Source organism: Erpetoichthys calabaricus, chromosome 3 (genome assembly GCF_900747795.2).
Source record: "Erpetoichthys calabaricus chromosome 3, fErpCal1.3, whole genome shotgun sequence".
In the NCBI taxonomy this organism is placed as follows: domain Eukaryota; kingdom Metazoa; phylum Chordata; class Cladistia; order Polypteriformes; family Polypteridae; genus Erpetoichthys; species Erpetoichthys calabaricus.
The window spans coordinates 115652640-115675754 of record NC_041396.2 but is presented as its reverse complement, the minus strand read 5'-3'; the positions used below and the strand labels follow the sequence as shown (position 1 = coordinate 115675754).

Sequence of the window (23115 nt, the reverse complement as noted above, 5' to 3'; positions counted from 1 at the left end):
AAAAGTTTTGATGAATCGGCGTTCTAAGCTTACAGATGGCTTAACGTCTATTACAGAGCTGATTGTGTGGCGATTGGGCATTTGGAGAAAGAAAAGTTAGGACAGGAATTGGAGGTTAGTACGTTTGAAAGAGACAGTACTTCTGTAATAAATTATTTCATCGAAGGTCGCACATGGCGCAGCAAGACTCTTGCGTGAGATATGAACAATCACTGCGCCACCGTGTTCCCATGTTTAATAACATGCTTTCATTCCTATCATCATGAAAATGATATCACGTATACATCTCAGTATTTTAATTATTCAGAGAGCTGTAATATCACGAATGTAATGGATTCTGTGTCCTGTCGGAGAAAGAGAAAGAACGGAAGCACGTAGTAATTCACACACATAGAGCACATAGAAGATCAAATACAGAACAAAGTATTTAACGTGCTACTTGAGAAACTAGTAAAATAAACGATTTTAAGATGAAGTTTATGATGTTCTACTTTAATGGCAAAATAAACTACGTGATTAAAGTGGAAATTTCGAGATTAAAGTTGACATTTCGTGCTTTTTTCCCACTGTGGGCCTATTTGTTTTGTCTGTACCCTAATAAGCTTTCATATGACACTCAGACGGTGGGTTACAACTTGCCTTTTCACTGCGACTTTGATATGTGATTTCTTTTTTATTTCGGGCACTGTGCGACTTTGTGAAATTGGATCTTTCGAGTTTCTCCGACACTCTGTCACTCGATCAACTTTTTGTTGATTATACCACTGTTTAAACCAACAAATAGTACGTTTTTCCTTTGCCTCCACTTGGTATTCACTGAAATTCTTATATTTTCCCCTGTGCTTTTCCCATTGTCTTTTCACAGAAGGCTATTTATATTGATTTGCATATTCAAAGAGGCGTAATTCTGGGAGGAGTTGGGGCGGGACAGAAGGCGCGTGCACGTGCGTTACTTTTCACGCTGATCGGGATTTATGTAGTGGAAGGACGTGAAAGTTTGCGTGCGCACAGATTCCTGCATCTGGATTTTTCTGTGCGTACGCACAATCCCGCTTTTGTGCTTACGCCATGTTATAGTGTGAGTTCTACGCACGGTGTTACACATGAGGCCCCAGGCCTTTCTTGGAGGCTCCTTATTTAAAATAATACATCTCGTCTTATTGTTATTAATCCTAAACTACCCTGTCTCAACATTTTTGGAATGCATTATATGCAGCGTCTATAAATGCGTATATTATTTTTTAAAACACAGTGCAGTTGAGGAAATAAAACTTGAACTACGTTGTCTTTACACAGGTTTTGTTTGAAGAGAAAGTCAATTTACAAATCATTAATTTTATCACTATCTTCCATACTGTTTTGGGTTATATTTACAAATATCTAAATAAATTCTGAATTTTATTTTATCATTTTCGCTTTTCACAGTCATGACTAACATTCACTTGCAAGAAGACATGAAGTTCTAAATTGAGAACATGGTAAATATTGAAAATGAGCATACGAAGTGTACATGATGCATAAGAAAAACTTGAGAACAAACTGTGACGATGCCATTGACTCACCCTTTGGCTAATTAGTAACTCGTCATGAGGCAACCACTGAAGACTTCTTTATAAACACATTGGTCAGTCATTTCTAAATTTCACTTGAAATAAACTTCACTTAAAGGTAGGATATACTCCAGGCCAACTTTATATATTACAAAATATCTTTTTTATCAGTTATTGTTAATTTTGTTAACTGAAACCTTTCTGTAGGTTAGTGATGTTTATCTTGTATAGATTATATTATCAGCTTGCTTTAGGAGTTATTTTATTCTTACCAAGGTCTTCCTACGGTCTGCCAATGCTGCATTTACTGTTTTTGTTTTCTTTTTAACTCTTCTGTTCGGTTGTTGTTGTACTGTGATCTTGTCAGCTGTTCACAATGTCTTGTGGTGGTGCATGCTGTTAATGAACACACAATATAAAATAAGAAGTGCTTAATCCGGAATTCAAAAAAATATTTGGTAACAAAATCATTTTCTTTCAATTGAACAATTTCCTACAAACGCATACAGTATGTCTAGTTCTAGAACTTTCATTAAATTAGCTTACGATTTTGTTGTTTTTTATTTATCATATTAAAGTTCAGTATTGAGAGAGTCATCCTTAATATGCTGTGATATTGAGATTTATTCAAATTAGCCTACTTTCATTTTGTAATTCTTTGCCTGACTCAGTTCTTCAGTCTTTGAAGAAAAGATTGAGACAACGGCGTACTGCGTTATGCTTAATAACTCGTCAGTCCTTCTTACAGCACTGAATCTCAGAAAAGGTTTATTTTAATAATCCAATACTCAAGAAGTGTTAAATGTGAGGACAGAATTTTTGTATTTAGATCCGGGACTAGAATGTCTAATAGAAATGTTATTCATTATGTTTATGCATTTGTAATTTACCAATCTTTGGAATTATTGATTAACATTTAATACAAGGCGCATACATACTTTGGCTGGGGGTACAGAAGCAGATGCCTGTAAGGCTTTCCTTCCTCCCACATCTCCAAACATTTGCAGGTCAGGTTAACTGGGACTCTGCACTGGTCCTGTGTCTTTGTGTGTCCGCCAGTGACGGACTAGCCTCCCATCCAGGATTGTTTCTGCCCTTGCACGCAGTGCGGCTGGGTTAGGCTCTGGCAACACTGAACTTGGTTTAAGTGGGTAGTTTGAGAATGTATAAATATATCTCAGACTGATATTTTAATAAAATGAGTATGCTAATTTGTATTTTCAACTTCGTATTCTTTGACATCTTTATTTACTGGTTAATAGACATTTTATCTACATTTCATTAAACGTTTAATAGTATGTTTTAGAAAATAAATTGAGTAAAAAAGGTTTTCTTATGAATCCATGCTGTTACGTACTGATGCTGTTAGAGAGTAATATTTTAAAAGTCATATGAAACTTATCTTTTAATATAAATACTGTAAAACGTAATATGTCCAAAGGTTTACTAGAAACAGAAGCATCTCTATATTCATGCATATTTTGCTCCTTTGTTTATTACAGTTCATTGGAGGTTACCTTTAACGTTATGCAGCAGACACTTCTATACAGCACTACTGCTCTTTAATATTTTTTGCACGTTTTTCACTTTCATAAATTTCACAAATATTCAAACCCTGAACTCCATAGCGCAGGTGCATAAAACTGGACAGGCTGACAGATCTCCCTTCCCCAGTGTCGGTGGGTCAAAGCAGGCCAGGACCCAGTTTCCTGCCCACATTGTAATGATTAAAAGACCTTCGGTGTATTTGCTCAGTGATACTGAACTTTTCATATTTGCTTTTTTCTAAAATAAAGTGTAAAGTACAAGGGATAGCAAAAGTTGCTTCAATATCCAGCTATTTTAGTAGGCTCAAAAAATAAACCTTGTCCAATAATGGCATTAAAATTTGTGTATTTATTAATTCAGCACTCAGTTTAGGTCTTAAAAAACTATATGATCTGAGTGCATTCATTTTAGTAACCTTTCAGATAGTTTAAGCCCCAGCATTCTTGGCCTGGGAAATCCTTAAACTCTTTGTCTTATCCCTTCATATAGATAAGGGCAGCTGACATGGCTGACTGAACAATGAGGATTTCCTGAATAGTGTAGTGAAGGTTTCAAATGGATGTGGGAGTAAAATGACATGCAGAAAATATACAACTTCATTTTGACAATGACTGGACTAGGAATCAAACCCAGAGGGGGCACAGCTAATCATTGCCCTCCATGTTTCCCTCTTTTACAATAAATTGCTTTTCGGTCAGCCATTTCCTGCTTACATTATAATTTAGGAGCATTGGGAAGCATAGAGAGAAATCTTGACCTTAGACTGGCTCTCAGTTCTTGCTGTCTAAGGGTGTATGTGTGCACACACACTTTCAATTCAATTTGTTTCAACTCAATTTGGTTTATTTTTGCATGGCACTCCTTATTGAATGCGGTGACAAGTTCACAGGTAAATACGAGGGACGTTCAAAAAATTTCCACACTTTTTTTTTTTTTAACTATTTATTAAAGAATTTTAAAAAAATTATATCATTTTTCTATATAGTCTCCTTCATTTGTGATGCAATTTTTCCAGCATCATACCAACTTTTTAATTCCATCAGCAAAAAATATTTATGGTTGAGATAGTAGCCACTGATGCACCATTGCTTTCATACCATCATCACATGAAAATCTTCTTCCCATCCGAAGCGCTCTGCATCCGTCACACTAGTACGGCCATTTTCAAACATTTCAATCCACTCATAGATGACTCTATGAAAGAGAACTTTATCCCCATACTGAGCTCACAGGTGGAGATGAATTTGTGCTCCTGGCACACCTTCTGCCCACAAAAAGCATATGACAGGACACTGTCCCTCTTTGGTGCAATTTATAAGTTTCGTAGCCATCTTCACCACAGGGTGACAACCCTTATACTAAACTGCAAGAGCAGCTGGCTTGCCAGACAGAACTAGTCACATGACACTCTCAGACATGACCAATTACTACTCCTCAGCCTTCACCGTTTTCAATGAAAATATAAAAGTACTGAAACTTTTTGAACGACCCTTGTATAATTATAAAAACTACTAATTACATAGTGAAGTGAGCAAACATAAAAACCCAGACTTGTTTAAACAGACAGGAAACAAAATAGTTTGATTAAATGGATCTTAACAATATCTTTCCATTAATTAATTGTTGAACTACAGCCAGTTGACAATGGAGGAGAAGAAAACAAAAACTCTGGTAAACAGAAGATAAACTTCCAGGAGGGGGCCTTGGTCAGTTATAGCACACAAAGTCAAAGACGGCGTCAGACACAGTCAGAGTCCTAGAGACCTCAGCCTTCTGCCCAGATGCCCCCTGCTGGGTATTCCATAGAAGAGAATCCTTCCATCCACTGATTTCAAGTCCCAGTATCTCAGATGTCTTTCTATGGCAGGAAAGCAAACTTGGTATTGAAGCAGTGGCAGCACGTACCACAGCAGGCCACACAGAAGAGAAACAGAACAGAGGACAGTTAGTAATTGTTCATAATTATTCTAATGCTTATATTTTTGTACAAATGACTATCAAAGAGAGATGCAATATGCACAGCTCATCCAAAACTCCAGTCAGGGTATGCTAGACTATAGTTGTGACTCATTCGATGCTGAGACAGAGGGGCATCTCGTATATTAGAAGGCAGATCATTTCACAGCATCAGGGACTTATAGCTAAAAGTCTGACCAATGATTGCTTTCTTTTTTTTCTTTTTTTATTATTAATCCTTGGAATCTTTAGTAGCTTAATTTCACCTTAACTGGAACCCACTGCAAACAAAGCTGTTCTCTTTATGTGGTTATACCTTTTAGTTCTTGTAATGATTCTTCCAGCAGCATTTTGAATTAAGTGAAAGCTGACTATAGCACAGTTTGAACAGTCTGTGAAGAACAAGACATTACAAGAGTCAATCCTAATGTGTGAATTCATTTATAAGTGTGACGTACACGTTAATATGGCAGTACCTGTGGCATCTTTTGTTTGTTTTTACTTATAAATTAAAACAGAAATGAATGTGCTGAATTAACAAAGAAAATGAATGGATTGATGCATGGTTGGGCAGTATGAGGTTCAGTCAATAATTTCTAAGACTGGCCACCTTGTGGCACTGCTGTGGTTGAAAGCTATCAATACATTGGCATGTCATGTAATGGTATAAACGGTTTCTCAGAAAAATGGGAACGAAATCTCTACAGATCCTGCAAGAAACTTAGTATTAGGGCTACATTCTACTTGCAAGAATCTTACAGAGAAAGAAAAGAACCTCTCGAAGATGAGGTGATGATTCCAGTAAAAACAGAACAGAGCCTTCAGGAAGTGCAAGTAATTGTGTCTGAATACTAGAAAAGACGACCCTGGTTACATTCCAGGAACACCCATGAATTATGAAAAATGGCGAATTCTGGATGTGGTTAAACAAATGCCTATAAAAAAAAAATGTAAAGGTAAACCCGTATACTGTACAGTACTGTACTGCTATGTCTCCCGCAGTGTGCTAGAATGTAAAATACCGATGTTACCCCTGTATGTACTGTAATTCATGCAAGCGCTTTTTTTTTTGGTATGCGCTGTCATTTTCTTTGGTATAAGAAGGGTAAATATTGAATAATTTAATTTAATAAAAGTACAGTAAAATGCATGAGTACTCACCAATAATGAATGATATTGATTGAAGATGATGATGAATTAGCGGTGCAGTACAATGAAGGTATGTAATGAAGATAAAGACTGCAGCAAAGTAAAGGATTTACAGTTCCTCGGGTGGCTACTGTGGCATAACTTTTTAGTTCCTGGAGTAAATCCAGTGGTTCAACCAGTCTTAAACTTCTTCTGGTGCTTAGATTCATTACCAGAAGACGTAGATAGTGCAGGGCATTTGGGCAGCATCTTAGGGCTTTAAGAAGAAGAAAACGAAACACTCGAGATAGCTACACGCGGTAAACTGTTATGATACGGGAATGCTGGGTTACATCTGCCAGAGATGCGTCACAGGGCAGTAGCCAATCAGCAGCAAGGAGAAATGAATAATGCTCTCAGATTGGCTACTTTCACCATCCAAAGCCACGTTTTTCTCTATGATTGCTTTGTGTTCTCCCTACAGTACAGTACAGTGATCCCTCGCTATATCGCGCTTCGCCTTTCGCGGCTTCACTCCATCGCGGATTTTATATGTAAGCATATTTAAATATATATCGCGGATTTTTCGCTGCTTCGCGGGTTTCTGAGGACAATGGGTCTTTTGATTTCTGGTACATGCTTCCTCAGTTGGTTTGCCCAGTTGATTTCATACAAGGGACGCTATTGGCAGATGGCTGAGAAACTACTCAACTTACTTTCTCTCTCTCTCTCTCTTGCGCTGACGTAGGGGGGTGTGAGCAGGGGGGCTGTGTGCAGCTGCTTCCTGAAGAACATGCTGCACGGTGCTTCGCATACTTAAAAGCTCAAAGGGCACGTATTGATTTTTTTTATCTGTCTCTCTCTATCTCTCTCTCTATCTCTTCCTGCTCCTGACAGAGGGGGTGTGAGCTGCCGCCTTCAACAGCTTTGTACCGGCGGTGCTTCGCATACTTAAAAGCCAAAAAGCCCTATTGATTTTTTTTTTGACTGCTTGCTTTGCACTCCTTTGAAAAGGAAGATATGTTTGCATTCTTTTAATTGTGAGACAGAACTGTCATCTCTGTCTTGTCATGGAGCACAGTTTAAACTTTTGAAAAAGAGACAAATGTTTGTTTGCAGTGTTTGAATAACGTTCCTGTCTCTCTACAACCTCCTGTGTTTCTGCGCAAATCTGTGACCCAAGCATGACATTCTAAAAATAACCATATAAACATATGGTTTCTACTTCGCGGATTTTCCTATTTCGCGGGTGGCTCTGGAACGCAACCCCCGCGATGGAGGAGGGATTACTGTATTGCCACAAAATAAGCCATAAAAAATTGCAGAGGATGTTTGCAGTTTCTGCTAACAATTATTAGTTAGGTTCTAAGGAAAAATCCGTGAATGACTGAGGCCTTGAATTCTGAACCGCAACTTCGCAGGGGCCTACTGTAGTTCCCGACTACTGAGGGCACTGCTGTGCAGGTCACCATTTCCCATAGAAGTTGGTATGCAATTCTCGCACTAGGGCTCAGCATGTCAAATACTAGGTAAAGAAGACACTGTAGCCAAGTGTTTGTCACCGTGCACCTGCTGTAACATCTTTAGTGTTTCAGTTTGCAAATGAACCATTATTGACATTGCCTTGTTTCTCAGAAGTGGACCTTTTCCTCTTTTTCACATGCTATGGAATTTCTTTCAATCTCACTAAACAAATTCTGAGAACGTGAGATGACCATGAGCTCGGCCCTATAGGATATTCTGCTATGCCAGGGGTCCTCAATCACAGTCCTCGAGGCCCGCAGTGGCTGCAGGTTTTTGCTCCCACCCAATTGCTTAATAAGAAGCACTTATTGCTCAAGTAACACTTCTGCTTCCCTTTAGTTGTCTCGCTCATTAATTTTTTGAACTCTATATTGCTTATTTTAGTCTTAAACAGCTGTATTCTTGGTTTTTAATTGCTCCTAATTAGCAGTACCATGCAAATTACAAAAGAGACCAGCATTTCCCCATTTAGCTTGTATTGATAAATACACCTGTGTGTATTTATCATGCACTATTGGATTTAATTAAATACTTGGAAGGAAAGTGAAGAGAAAAAAGTGAAGAACTGAGAAGTACTGCTCCATTTTAGATTCCAAATCATTTGGATGATATCCTTAGAAAGGGGAAGAAAATCTAGGATAAGAGAATTTCCTGACTTGGCAGAGTTAAAGCACTAACAAGCCATGAAATCAAATTATTGGCAATAATTGCTTTCTAATTAAGCAACCGGGTTAGAACAAAAACCTGCAGCCACTGCGGCCCTCCAAGGACTGTGATTGAGGACCCTTGGCTTAGACAAAGATTTTCTCCTCATTTGCTTTGAAAACTTTACCATTTTATTGACTCTGATAATCCTTACCACCAAGCTTTCAAAAATAAGGCACAAGTTGAAGAAGAAGAAAAACAAAAATCACAGACAGCGGGCAGACAGGTTCAATAAACAAAGATTTACTTCCAAACTGATTTTGCACAAGAACAAAGGTACAATGTTCCAACTTCAAATACTTTTGCTGCCATGTTCACTACAAAGGGCAAACACCACAAGCAGATTCAGTTTGTGTACTCCAAAGATGACAAACCCGGATGCCAATCCATTTTATGCCCTCATGTCAATCTATTTGTTTTCTATTCCCTTTTATTTGAGGACTGGAGGACCATGTGTTCCAATAGTACATTATAATATTATATTAAAAAATGAGGCCTCTTTAAAATAACAAATTAAACTTTTTCTTGGTTCACCGGAGGCATCCCAGCCAATGGATAGATAATACTATCGTGTGTTTCTCCTTGCAGTTTTTACCAAAGAACACCAAACACTTGTACTAACGGTAATCAGAATCATCTTTATGTACTGCTGCACATAGAGCATGGTACCAGTGGTATACATACCTACACACTTTGAAAAAGTCTCACGGAAAAAATCTTTTCCGCACACAAGGCCCTTCGACATTTTCTTCATGCCAAAATAAAGGCTATTGTAGGTTTGAAGTAAAATACAATCATATAATGATCTGAAGTCCCCACGAACCAGCAGCCAGACATGCAACTGAGACCATGAAAAGCATTATCACAGTATGAGAAAAATGTTAAATTTTCATTTGTAAGATTTTGAAGAAACAATAAATTAAAAAACACACCTTGGTTGTTTAAAAACTATCACTTGCTTGAATAAATAAACCATTTGCTTGCAGCTGAAGCTTTTTCGTGGTCAATTTATATTTTAAAAAGCAACAAATATATAAATGACTGGGGGGGCCAACCCCCAGCTTTGCCGCTTGTGTATGGGTAAGCGGATGTAGAATTTAAACAGATTGTTTTTTTCATGGGATCTGAATTTCTAATACATCGAATCATTTAACTCTTTCGATTTTATGTTGCATCACTTCTCCGTGACCATAAACTCAAACCTGACCGAATTGTGGTTTCTTCGAAAACTTGTAGTAGCTTTAATTGTGGCGGGACCACAGATTCTCATATCGTATGGTCCAGAATCAAGTAAATCTACATTTTGAGCATTGAATGATGCGATCATATCATAATAATAACAGATTATTGTAGATTTGGATATTTTGCCTTTAGTATTTATGGATTTCACTTTCACCAAATAACAAATCTTTTAATTCTGGTGGATAGGCCTCTTCATTGGGAAGAAACACTACTTTTCCCTGATGGCAACCTGAATTAGAAGGTCTAGAAGTCTCCCACCGAAACTGTAAAGCCGAACAATATCTATATACTTCTGTCATATCACCAATGTCCATATATTCAATCTCTTTTCACTATTCCGTTATTTCACCGAGCAATAATTTCCATTTTTTTAGCACTAATGTGATCTTTACTATCAGGTTTTTGAGACTTTCGAATTTTACTACTTTCATAATCTCTAACTTGCTCTGCATGTGTATCGCGCCAATGTTTTTGAAACTCTTAACGATGTTCTACTTTGTCTTTTATTTCCAATGCCACTTCGACCTGCTAGGTTTTCAATTCCACTTGGTCCGGGCTAATTATTACTTTCCTTATTTTCCAAATTTGCACTTACATTATTATTGTTCTTTTTTGAATTCTTTTCTCTTCAACATTTTGGACCTCTTTTCGACATGCTGCCCTTTCTTCTTTGCTTAGGCGTTGACGTGTCATCTAAAATGTATAAATTATTGTCCAGAAAAGGACTTCAACAAATGAAACGAATAGATTGTTTGTATAAAAATACTGTCCAAAAAAGCTTGTTTAAAGGATGAAACTGAGGACTTTTCATAAACGACTTAAAATGAGGAAGTGTGTCTGCCAAAAGCATTCACACAAATGAGAGGTGAGAGGACCGTGGGTGTGGGCCGTTAACCTGAAATGGTTGAGAGGAGGGCAGGACTTGAAAAAATCTCTTTGGAAAAGTCTAGTCTTGTCTCAAGATTTTCTTCTATAATAGAGAGATATGTCTCAAACTAGGCAACACTGTCATGGAGTCCCAAAGCAGAGCCACAGGGTGAGAACAAGGAAGAGAATAAAAAACTTAAATATATACATTTGTGAGTTATCAGGAAAACATCAACTGCAAGCCTTACATGTGTAAATGATCAAATGTAAAAAAGGGGTGGTCTTTCAAAATGACCACCAAATATCCAAAGTGTCATAAGAGGTTTTGTTAATTCTAGTTTTCTGATAGCTTCAAGTGTACTTACAGCACTATCTTTTACAAGTCCAAAATTGAATGCTGTGCAAGTTCAGCCTTGCATAAGGCAGCCATTAAACCACACAAAATTTTCAATATCCATGAAGACACTAAGAGTTATAGATGTGAAACAACAGCTTTGTTTAAGGGAGCAGAATGGGCTTCATTTAAATGGTTGCACTCAAACATAACTGCAGCTCAGCATGCAGAGATCCATTCTTCTCCTGGGACTGTGACGGTATGGCTGGATTACCCTTGCCAGGTTAGCATAAAGAGAAGAGCCCATCAAAGAGTAGGAAAAGAAAAGAGGGGGAAAAAAAAAGTACACTATAAAATGGAAAAATAAAATGTTGCACAGAAAAAGGATAACTGGGGCCACCACCATTTTGTGATCATTTGTGTTTTTTATTTTAAGTTCAATAAGCAGAAAATCGAGAATCATAGAAAAACAAATTGTAAACACAGAAGGCAGCAAACAACCACAAAAGATGAGGAGGAAAGGGTCCACACAGGAGTAAAATGTACTGACAGGAGAGAGAGGCCGGCCAGCCAGACACAGCAAGGCTCACTGGGGAGAGGAGAATAATAAAATGAGAGAATTAAAGATTAAGATTAATGGCACAGCAAGCCATGGCACCCCCAAAATACAAACCCCACCAACCAGCTCTGAACCGGCTGCACAGCAGCTTTCCACTTCTTTATATTGGATGCAGATGATCCAATGATCAGTGCCGCCGAAAGTTCAAGTAAGGTTAAAGAAAGAAGATTAATATAAGTTTACAGAGAATGAGTTAGAGAAGTGAGAGACAAAGATTAGTTCAGCAGAGGTGGTACCCAGACAGAATAATGACACCTGGACAGAAGTCAAGGTAAGAGATCAGAGGTCCAGGAGAAGAAATATGTGAGGGCAGAGTGGAATATTAACAGAGAAAATAGTGGATAGTCAATTGCAAACATTCTTCCAAAACACAGAAACTAGCTGGGGGCCCCAAACTGTATGGAGAAAAGCACCAGGGACATTGTTAAAGCAAAGCCAGAGGTGGTATTCACTGGTTGTGTGGTTGTATTTTGACTTGTGTAGGCATATTCAGCCCAAAAATGTCTGTCTGAAAATAAAAGATGTAGACATTGACTGCTGAAAACCATGGTGGAGGCTTGGAACAAGGATTAGCTTTGTATGGACTAGACCTTAATGAAGAAAACTTCTAGTAGGGACAAGGAAAAATGTCTCTATTAAATTAAAAAAAACTTGGGACAAGATGAGACCTGACCTTCTCAGAAAGACACTTTCATGTCCCGCGAGACTAGACTTTGTGCCAAGAGATTTAAAAGTGCTCGGAGCCGGAAAAAGACAAAGAGTAGAAGACAAAGTAGAACATTGTAAAGAATTCAAAAACATTGGTTCGAAACACTAGCAGAGCAGGTTAGAGATAATGGAAGTAGGAAAATTCAAAAGTCTCAAAAAAATTGATAGTAAAGATTGCATTAGAGCAAACAAACGGAAAATATTACTCGGTGAATTAACAGAATAGCGAAAAGAGATCAAATAGTGTTTGAGGATGTCTGGGGGAGAAGAGAGACAAGGCAGTGAGACAAAAGGACAGCTGCTGTACAGGCTTTTAAATGTTCGAAGCGCTGCACGACAGGCAGATCACACGGCATGACAGCAAGCCACCAGCTGATCGAGAAAAGAGGAGATAAAAAAAAAAAAAAAAACAAAACAATTTGTTTCCCATTGTATCACCATTTAAGAGGGGTTTCAGAGGAGCGACCGCATCTCCTTGGGGTGTGTTCAGCCCACCTATTCACATTGGCGCGTAGCGCAGGCTTTTTTGTTGGCACGCGAAGCTCCCTAGTTTCTAATGGAGAAGCAGCTGAAAAGTACTAGATGAATAATATTTGCCTCTTACCTATATAAAGTATTGACTGGTGAAAAAGGTTTCTCTGCAATGTGAGCGATCTGGGGCTCATGTGAGGATAACAACAGGTCCCTTGGCAATAGGCATTCAGTTCTATCAATAGAAAAGTCTTTTTTGTGTGTGTGATAAAGAATGTAAATTTAGCATCAAATTAGTATGGTCTACAACTCTGCCCATGTTCTTCCTAGAAAAGGTGACACAATGTTGATTTTGACTGGGGAAATCAACTAAACCCAGCGTGTATTAAACCTTAATGTTAAAAGTGCAGCAACAACACGCAAAAGCCAACTCAGCAATGCAAGATGAGACATTCCACTGATCTGCAGTCTTACAATTTAGGGTCTGATCTACAGTTAGGTCCATAAATATTTGGACAGACAACTTTTTTCTAATTTTGGTTCTGTACATTACCACACTGAATTTGAAGTGCAGACTTTCAGCTTTAATTCAGTGGGGTGAACAAAACGATTGCATAAAAATGTGAGGCAACTAAAGCATTTTTTAACACAATCCCTTCATTTCAGGGGCTCAAAAGTAATTGGACAAATTAAATAACTGGAAATAAAATGTTCATTTCTAATACTTGGTTGAAAACCCTTTGTTGGCAATGACAGCTTGAAGTCTTGAACTCGTGGACATCACCAGATGCTGGGTTTCCTCTTTTTTAATGCTCTGCCAGGCCTTTACTGCAACGGCTTTCAGTTGCTGTTTGTTTGTGGGCCTTTCTGTCCGAAGTTTAGTCTTCAACAAGTAAAATGCATGCTCAATTGGGTTAAGATCAGTGACTGACTTGGCCATTCAAGAATTTTCCACTTCTTTCCTTTAATAAACTCCTGGGTTGCTTTGGCTGTATGTTTTGGGTCATTGTCCATCTGTATCATGAAACGCCGCCCAATCAATTTGACTGCATTTAGCTGGATTTGAGCAGACAGTATGTCTCTGAACACCTCAGAATTCATTTGGCTGTTTCTGTCCTGTGTCACACCATCAATAAACACTAGTGTCCCAGTGCCACTGGCAGCCATGCACGCCCAAGCCGTCACACTGCCTCCACCGTGTTTTACAGATGATGTGGTATGCTTTGGATAATGAGCTGTTCCACGTCTTCTCCATACTTTTTTCTTGCCATCATTCTGGTAGAGGTTGATCTTGGTTTCATCTGTCCAAAGAATGTTTTTCCAGAACTGTGCTGGCTTTTTTAGATGTCCAATCTAGCCTTTCTATTCTTGAGGCTTATGAGTGGCTTGCACCTTGCAGTGCACCCTCTGTATTTACTTTCATGCAGTCTTCTCTTTATGGTAGACTTGGATATCGATACGCCTAACCCCTGGAGAGTGTTGTTCACTTGGTTGGCTGTTGTGAAGGGGTTTCTCTTCACTATTGAAATGATTCTGCAATCATCCACCATTGTTGTCTTCCGTGGACGTCCAGGTCTTTTTGCATTGCTGAGTTCACCAGTGCTTGTTTCTTTCTCAGGAAGTACCAAACTGTAGATTTTGCCACTCATAATATTGTAGCAATTTCTCGGATGGGTTTTTTCTGTTTTCGCAGCTTAAGGATGGCTTCTTTCACCTGCATGGAGAGCTCCTTTGACCACATGTTGTCTGTTCACAGCAAAATCTTCCATATGCAAGCACCACACCTCAAATCAACTCCAGGCCTTTTATCTGCTTAATTGATAATGACATAACGACGGACTTGCCCACACCTGCCCATGAAATAGCCTTTGAGTCAATTGTCCAATTTCTTTTGAGCCCCTGAAATGAAGGGATTGTGTTAAAAAAATGCTTTAGTTGCCTCACATTTTTATGCAATCATTTTGTTCACCCCACTGAATTAAAGCTGAAAGTCTGCACTTCAACTGCATCTGAGTTGTTTCATTTAAAATTCATTGTGGTAATGTACAGAACCAAAATTAAAAAAAAAGTCTGTCCAAATATTTATGGACCTAACTGTATATTAATGATACAGCAAAATAGTCAACTTCAGTTGTTGGATGATTGTGAAACCCAAATCTCCAGATTCCAACTTTAAAATGAAACACTGAATTAAAAGCTAAAGTTTCTGTCCTTGTCTCTGATTTTTTCAGGCCACTTGCAAAGAGAGGAGCAAGGAGGACAAAAACATGCATACCATTATGGGTACCTTCATTCTTCTGTTCCACATTAACCTGGCTAACTCTAACCGTGTCTATGTTCATCCATTCAAACTTTTTTCCCTTGGAAATATAAGCTGTGAGAATCCAGGACTGCAGAACAAGATGCTCCCTGACAATAATCTTGTTGTTCCCAACCCTATCACATTTCCCCATAACGTCACAGAAGAAGCAGGCCAACCACAGAAAGACACTGAGGTGAGTGGGCAAAATTTAACCCAAAACAGTGTTTTGGCAGGTCTACAAAATGAGCTTGGACTACGAATGTACCATGAGTTCAGAAAACAGAACGCGTCTGGAAACATTTTGCTTTCACCAATTAACATATTTGGAACTCTGGTAACACTGTACCTGGGTGCTGCCAAGCAAACAGCTGCTGATCTTCAACGCTTGATAGGAATAGTAGAGGAAACTGGAAATGAAAACTGTACCTCACCAATAGACGGACATAAAATACTTCATGCCCTTCAAACTATCAACGCTCCAGTTGGAGAATCCAGCGATGAGCTTTCAACAGCAGCTTGGCTTTTTTTGAACAAAGGCATACATTTGCAAAAAAGTTTTGTGGATGGAACTCATGACTTTGCTGACAATACATACCTAAAGGAAGTTGACTTCTCAGACCCACTGAGTGCTGAAAAGTTTGTAAATTCCTTTGTGGAGGTCACTTCTTCCCAGAAAGTCAAAGGTCTCTTTAAAGGAATCGATCAGACAACTGATCTACTGTTTGCAAGCAATTTTCATCTCAAAGGTAAGGAAACTACTCACATCCTGGTAGGAATTCCAATCATTTAAATGCTTCAACAATTGCCTTAACTGGTAGGTTTTTCTAAATTAAGTATATTTGACATAAATTTAATTTAATGTGAATATTCCAAATCAGCTTGACTCTCACGAAATCTTGAAAATTAATAGATTTGAGGTAAGCTACCCTGAGAGTCGACTGGTTGCAATGCTGCTTCCTTACAGCTCCATGGACTTGGACTGAATTCCTGGCTAAGTTACCCTCTGTGTGTGCCCAGAGGGGCTTCAGTCCTTGTTGACCTGGTATTAGAATTACAGGGTTTAGGAATGATGATGAACTAAAGCAGAGGGCTGTGGTTCTTTAGCCAATCTTGGCTGCATACATTTTGAGAAATCGAGACAGCATCAGGGATGATGACACATATTCCAACACTACACTATAAATGAACTGTTTTGGCAACCATGTCTTTTAAATTATTCAGATTTCTAAAAGTTGCATGACCCCGAACAGACCTACTTACAACGTTCTATGTTTTATTTTAATTCAGCATAACAATCAATTCCTAGAGAACTGTACTAGAAGACACAACTCAGTAATCTAGCTTGAAGCAACAAAATGCAGAAGGATGCAGGGTGCTTTTGAGAAAGGAAAAGGAAATTAAATTAACATTTCAGTAACAATGTGAAAAAATAAGGTAAACAGGAAATAAGGAGCTTTGTTACATTCATGATAAAAGAAGAAATTGTGAAATAGAAATAACACCCTCTTCTTTTATTTACTATCAGTTAAAAGCTGAAGTGAAGGAAAAACAGGAATCTACCATTTTTTCATGAGATCCAGTTCAGAACACAGCACTCTCACATACACTACTTATTCACTCACATTTGGGAAATACATGGGTATAAATTAACATAACACACATCCATGGGATGTAAGGGGGATACCTATGGCACAAACAATGATAACATACAAACTTCGCACAGGTAGTTCCTGGGCTGAGATGTGAACCCAAGACTTTGGAACTGTAAACATCAGAGCTAAAATTACAGGCATTATGGACTGGGAGATATTTGTAAATAAAACCTAAACAACTTGCACATTTAGATAAAGTCTTTGCTTTCTTTCCTTTGTAGAACCAACTTTTTTCCACTTGTCTGCTAATATCTTAAACAATATGCTAAGGCAAGATGATTACATTTAGTTTACTTGCATCATTTAATGGTAATTTTCCTTTCCTCTTTTAAAGTTCAATGATACACTTAGTTACTTGAGGTGTAACTGCTGTAGTTACTATTTAATTAAAGCCATTTATATTGTAGCTCAAGTTCTTCTAGTAAAATCACTAAAATGAATGTGTGGTTCAGACATCCATAAATCCTGCCCTTTGCCATGCAATGGACTGCCACCTTGTCCAGGGATTACCCGACTCCTCCTAACATTGTTCTTGACTGAGCTGGCTTAAATGTTTTTCATTTAGAAGGAGGCTTTGTAATCATTACAGTATTTGTCACTATGCCACAAAGCAGAACCATAAAGAAATTCAAAAAGTTATTAAGGATCCTAATACAAGTAGCACAAAAGTAGTAGTAGTAGTAGTAACATTTCTATGCCTTGTTATGTACTACACAATTTTTTTCTTTCTTTAGGTCGGTGGGGAAAAGGATTTGACATCCACCAAACCAAAATTCAAGAATTCTCACCAACTGACAAAAGCAGTATTCTTATACCACTAATGTCACAGACTGGTAACTTCTATTATATCAATGATAAAATGCACCACTGCTCGGTGGTGAAACTTCCATTGAACAATAATTCTTTCCTCATGTTAATATACCCAAATAATGACAAAGATCTTTTTCATATTGAAAATCATCTGAAAACGCATGTTATTTACAACTGGCAAAAGTATTCAAAGAAGAGGTAAGACTAGTCAAAGAAGTAAAATTACCAACGTCAAATAGTGAGGTCTTCAAAAATGCAAACTGACACACAATTTCTTCAATTGTTTCAACAGATGTTTAACTATTTCTTTGCCAAAGTTCTCTATGACAGCCACTTCTGATCTTAAAGAAATTCTTAAGAAGATGAAGCTCCCACAGCTGATTGACAAAAATGCTGACTTCACAAGACTGAGCAATAAGGAAAATCTAACAGTGGACAAGGTAAATACAAATTTGATCAGACTTCAAAATAAATTTACTATTGTCTAGTTATTGTTTTTCGAGAGTTCACAGACATCAGGGGGTGTTCAAGGGACATCTGATTCTTTTTCTGAAACTGTAAAATTAGTTCATATCTAAACAACTTAGCTGAAACAAAAAACAACATTTTCAAGAAGTATTAATAATAACAATAAAAATAATACTATGCACATCTACATTAATGCAAGCCACGTGGTTAGTATTTAAGGCAGGGCAGTAGCTTCAATTTTAATTAGAAACTTAAAAAAAAACAAAAGTTTGCTTATTCAGAATCACAAAAAATACTGGAATAATGTATGTAAGCATAATCAAATTAATTTACAAATTTTAATGCAATAAGGTAACACAGATTTCAGGTACTTTTTTGTGTGTTAGAATTTAGATGTAATACATGGGGGTATATTTCTATATAACACAAACTCTGAGACATTGTTGGATTTTTTGATGTAACCTGCCTGAAGGGGGGTCCTCAGTTGCCTTGAAAGGTTAAAGCCTAAGATATTGTAACCTGTTCTGTTAGCCAATAAAGGTGTCATTTTGCTTGACTTCTCACTGTATCCATCAAGGCTAATACAGTACAACACATTACTACTACAGTAATAAAAATGCAAAAACATTCAAATAAACACCACCAAAAATGTACAGTACACTAAAATGGACTTAGAATTTGCATATTGACAGTAACATACATACATCTGTATGGTAGGTAAACAAAAACTGATGCAATGAATAAAAATTGTCAAACGGCTTGTATTTTTTTTTTTTTTTTTTTGAAAGAAGAATGAGAAGATGAGTGGAAAAGTAAAAGTACTGTGCACTCTGCTCAGATTAAAACAATGGTAGGAATGCTAGGCCAACGAAAAGTCTACAATAGGCACTGAGGCAAAACAATGACCAAAATGAGGAAGAAAAATGTATAAATTGTTTAAAAAAATCTTTGGTATCAGTTTTACGTCAGTTTAATCCTTTCTGCCATTGACAAGGAAGGTTGAGAAACTCAATACTGTGTGGTTTTGAAAACAAAAAAACAATTTGTCTACAATTATAAAATCTGAGCACAGCTCAAGTTTCTTTCATTTTAATTCCAGTATGTTTTACAGCATTACCTGTATATTATTTTCTGTTACAGGTATTGAACACAGTTGTGTTTGAAGTATCTGAACAAGGATCACAGGAACAGGACAACTGTCAAGACAACAGCTATGCTCCTTTCCAAATGAAAATTGACAAACCTTTCCTTTTTATTGTGGTTGAAAATCTCTCTAATGCAATACTTATGCTTGGCAGAATAACACATCCTGAATATCATTAAGTGTTAGAATGTTGTACTAAGTTACTTTTGTCATTAAAAAACATTTTTTATGTTAATGTAGAATTTTGTGTTTGCAGTTTTCTGACAGATTACATACAATTACTATCTCATACTACTAGACTGCAATAAATGTTTGATTTCTTAACACTATGATAAATTGGAGAGAAATTTAATGAACATGATGTAATACATTATATTACATACTAGACAATACAGAATTATTAAAACAAGAAAAGTTGTCACATGAGAGATGCACTTAAAAAATGTAAATAAGTCAAAATATACAAAACCTTGTACATTTTATGCAAATATCATTAAATTAGATTGGTACAAATATTCTCAATATATTAGGAAAATCTAAAAGTATTGTATTTATACTTAATTTTACAATTCATTATTTTGAAGCTTCCTTAGTGTGATTGCAAGTTATCAAATGTCAAAACATTTGACTTTCTAGTTAATTAATAAGAATTTTAAACTTACATTCTAATGCTTTTTGCTCATTAAATGAAGTAAACCTATGTAATTTACTCTTAACAAAAGTATTATGACAACATCATCTTAATTAACCATAACCACTTATGATAAAACACTGGAAAGACGTGTGTTTGTATTTATGCATAAAATAAAAATAGCCATAGAACCTTCTTTCAGACAAGCATTTAAAACATATTAACTGTATTTTTATTGTCATTAAATTAACAAATACAGTTAACATTTACTTCAAATGAGTTTATTATACTTGGTCTTTAAGGTATAAATGTTACTAATAGCACTGTTTTACACATTCTGAAAAAAAGACTAACCTCCAAAATGGTTAAAGGTTTTCACATTTATTTCATATGCAACAAAAATAAAACTAAATCCAAACTATTAATAATGATAGTAATTAAACTATTTTAGAAAATGTGTATTAAAATTAAAAGAAACAGTGACAGTTTCCCTTAGGCTTTTTCATACCAAAAACATTTTCAATTATATTTACAGTATGTACAGCATGGTTGATTTACATGTGCATTCTATTTTACAACTGAAAGTGTACTACTCTTCGTGAAAATGAAGGAAATGTAAATATACATAACTGTCTCTAAATTAATCCTAAATATTAAATTTTAAATGAAGTCCCACTCCTGGTACACATATACATGTGTGTGTATATATATGTTCATGTCACATTCCATAAGTTCATTTTCCTTTTTGGGAAACTGAAAATATTCTGTGCTTCAATGAATTTAATACCAATATGTTATAAAAATTTAAAAGCAAAATCAAGTTGATAAGAATACTTTAATATAAATATACTTTAAATAATGCTTTACATACATTTTCTTTTAAATAAGCTATTTTACTACAAAGATAACCTGAAAACGCATAAATAAACCCACCTCCTATAGAAATAAATTTAAAACTGACGAAATATAATCAGTGATTTTTATTAAATGTATAAATAATCATATGGATCTGATCAATGTTTTATAATACATTTTAATGTATATTTTAAAAAACACAAAATGAATATTTCCCTGTTCTTAATTTGTTATATGCAGCTGCCTTATACACTGATATATCACAGTATATTTAAAGCATGGCTAACATATTCAGACATTTCACTTTGATTCTTGCCTTTTTGCCCAAATCAACAAATTTAGAATAAGAAAAATTTAGAATTATAAAAAGGTGTACAGTAACAGTATATTATGTTAACTGCTGCTCTGACAATGCTGTTTCTTTGGCTGTTTGAACCAATTCAAGAAGAGATGAAAAAAGGTTGAGATCATTCGTCTTTATTCCCATTTTCTGAACCTGTAACAGAGAAATAAATTTCGAAGTATGAAAAATATTAAAACTGTACATCTAAAAGTTTGTTTTATTGTGGCCCTTCTGCATTACTTCATTTGTCATTATACAGAACTACTAACTTTAATAAAATAATGGAGACTTAACATGTCACCTGTTATCCATGGTTTCACCCGTGGCTTAATTGCAAAATGTCTGTTTGCCAGTAGATGGTGACAATGAGCTAATGATGACTTGAGTCCATTGTGTAATGAGGATTTTTGCTTGAAAAATACCATTGGTAACTTAAGATGTTCACTTGTTTTCGAAATACTCAAAGTTACCACTTGTGATCTCTCACCTTCTCACATTGTTCTGTATACCTAAATTTCTAGTTGGTGTCTTGGCAGAAACATGAGATTACTGGTGAAATATGTGTGTGCCCTCTTTCAGCAAGGTAATGCGCCCTGCCACACTACAAAAATGTTCATGAATGGTTTGAGGAACATAAAGAGCTCAAGATATTAAGTTGGCCCCCAAATTTGCCAGATCTCAATCCAATCGAGCATCTGTGGGATGTGTTAGAAAAACAAGTACAATCCATGAAGATCCACCTTGTAACAGGTTTTAATGGATCTGCTGCTAATATCTTGGTGCTAAATACCACAGGACACCTTCAGACGTTTTGTAGCACCCATGTCTCATTGGTTCAGAGCTGCTTTGGTACCACGAGTGGGACCTAAACAATATTAGGCAGGTGGTTTTAATGTTGTGATCCATGTAATCAGTGTATGCGTATGCATGTGTGTGTAGAAGTAAATAAATAAACAAATACGTAACATTTAGGAGGTGGGGGGAAAATGTGTGCATTCTGCTTCTGACTGCAAGTAAGTAGCACATTCACAGATTTGCACAATTTTGTTTTGCAAAATGATGCAATTTAAAAAACAAGTCCAAAGAATACACTGCTGACCTCTAAAAATACTGCAGTCAATGGTGTGATTTCAATCTAGTAAGCCTGTGTAAGTTAATCAAATTGGGGTTTCATAGGAAGTGACTCCATGACCGGTGATCTTCCCAAAAAAAAAACAAAAAACTGCAATATTTGGGGAGAAGTTTATGCAGAAATACAGCAACACAGCTAGAAGCAAATGAATTTCTACAGTGTAGCAAGCAATGTTTGCATGTCCAACTACAGTATATACAGTCATATGAAAAAGTTTGGGAACCCCTCTTAATTCCTTGGATTTTTGTTTATCATTGGCTGAGCTTTCAAAGTAGCAACTTCCTTTTAATATATGACATGCCTTATGGAAACAGTAGTATTTCAGCAGTGACTTTAAGTTTATTGGATTAACAGAAAAAAATGCAATATGCATCATAACAAAATTAGACAGGTGCATACATTTGGGCACCCCAACAGAGATATTACATCAATACTTAGTTGTGCCTCCTTTTGCAAATGTAACAGCCTCTAGACGCCTCCTATAGCCTTTGATGAGTGTCTGGATTATGGATGGAGGTATTTTTGACCATTCTTCCATACAAAATCTCTCCAGTTCTGTTAAATTGATGGCTGCCGAGCATGGACAGCCTGCTTCAAATCATCCCATAGATTTTCGATGATATTTAAGTCAGGGGACTGACACGACTATTCCAGAACATTGTACTTCTCCCTCTGCATGAACTGTGTTTTCGGTCATTGTCTTATTGGAATATCCAACCCCTGCGCAACTTCAACTTTGTGACTGATGCTTGAACATTATCCTGAAGGATTTGTTGATATTGGGTTGAATTCATCCGACCCTCGACTTTAACAAGGGCCCCAGTCCCTGAACTAGCCACACAGCATGATGAAACCTCCACCAAATTTGACAGCAGGTAGCAGGTCTTTTTCTTGGAATGTGGTGTTCTTCTTTCGCCATGCAAAGCGCATTTTGTTATGACCAAATAACTCAATTTTTGTCTCATCAGTCCAAAGCACTTTGTTCCAAAATGAATCTGGCTTGTCTAAATGAGCTTTTGCATACAACAAGTGACTGTTGGTGGAGTGAGTGCAGAAAGAGCTTCTTTCTCATCACCCTACCATACAGATGTTCTTTGTTGCAAATTGCGCTGAATTGTAGAACGAT

At 36.7% G+C, this 23115-nt stretch overlaps 2 protein-coding genes across 2 annotated transcripts in view; one reads left to right on the top strand and one right to left on the bottom strand.

Moving 5' to 3' along the window:
- The first annotated feature begins 1518 nt into the window (after positions 1-1518).
- agt (angiotensinogen) lies at positions 1519-20108 on the top strand. The gene is made up of 5 exons (XM_028797300.2): positions 1519-1668; positions 14884-15700; positions 17341-17614; positions 17709-17856; positions 19025-20108. The coding sequence occupies exons 2-5, from the start codon at positions 14920-14922 to the stop codon at positions 19205-19207; spliced, it is 1386 nt and encodes a 461-aa protein (XP_028653133.1). The 5' UTR covers positions 1519-1668; positions 14884-14919; the 3' UTR covers positions 19208-20108.
- A 552-nt stretch (positions 20109-20660) lies between these two features.
- cog2 (component of oligomeric golgi complex 2) overlaps positions 20661-23115 on the bottom strand; it is a 96004-nt gene continuing 93549 nt past the window's right edge. The window contains exon 18 of the mRNA XM_028797299.2: positions 20661-21010. Coding sequence (XP_028653132.1) covers positions 20903-21010 — 108 coding nt within the window. The 3' untranslated portion in view covers positions 20661-20902. The remainder of the gene's footprint in view (positions 21011-23115) is intronic.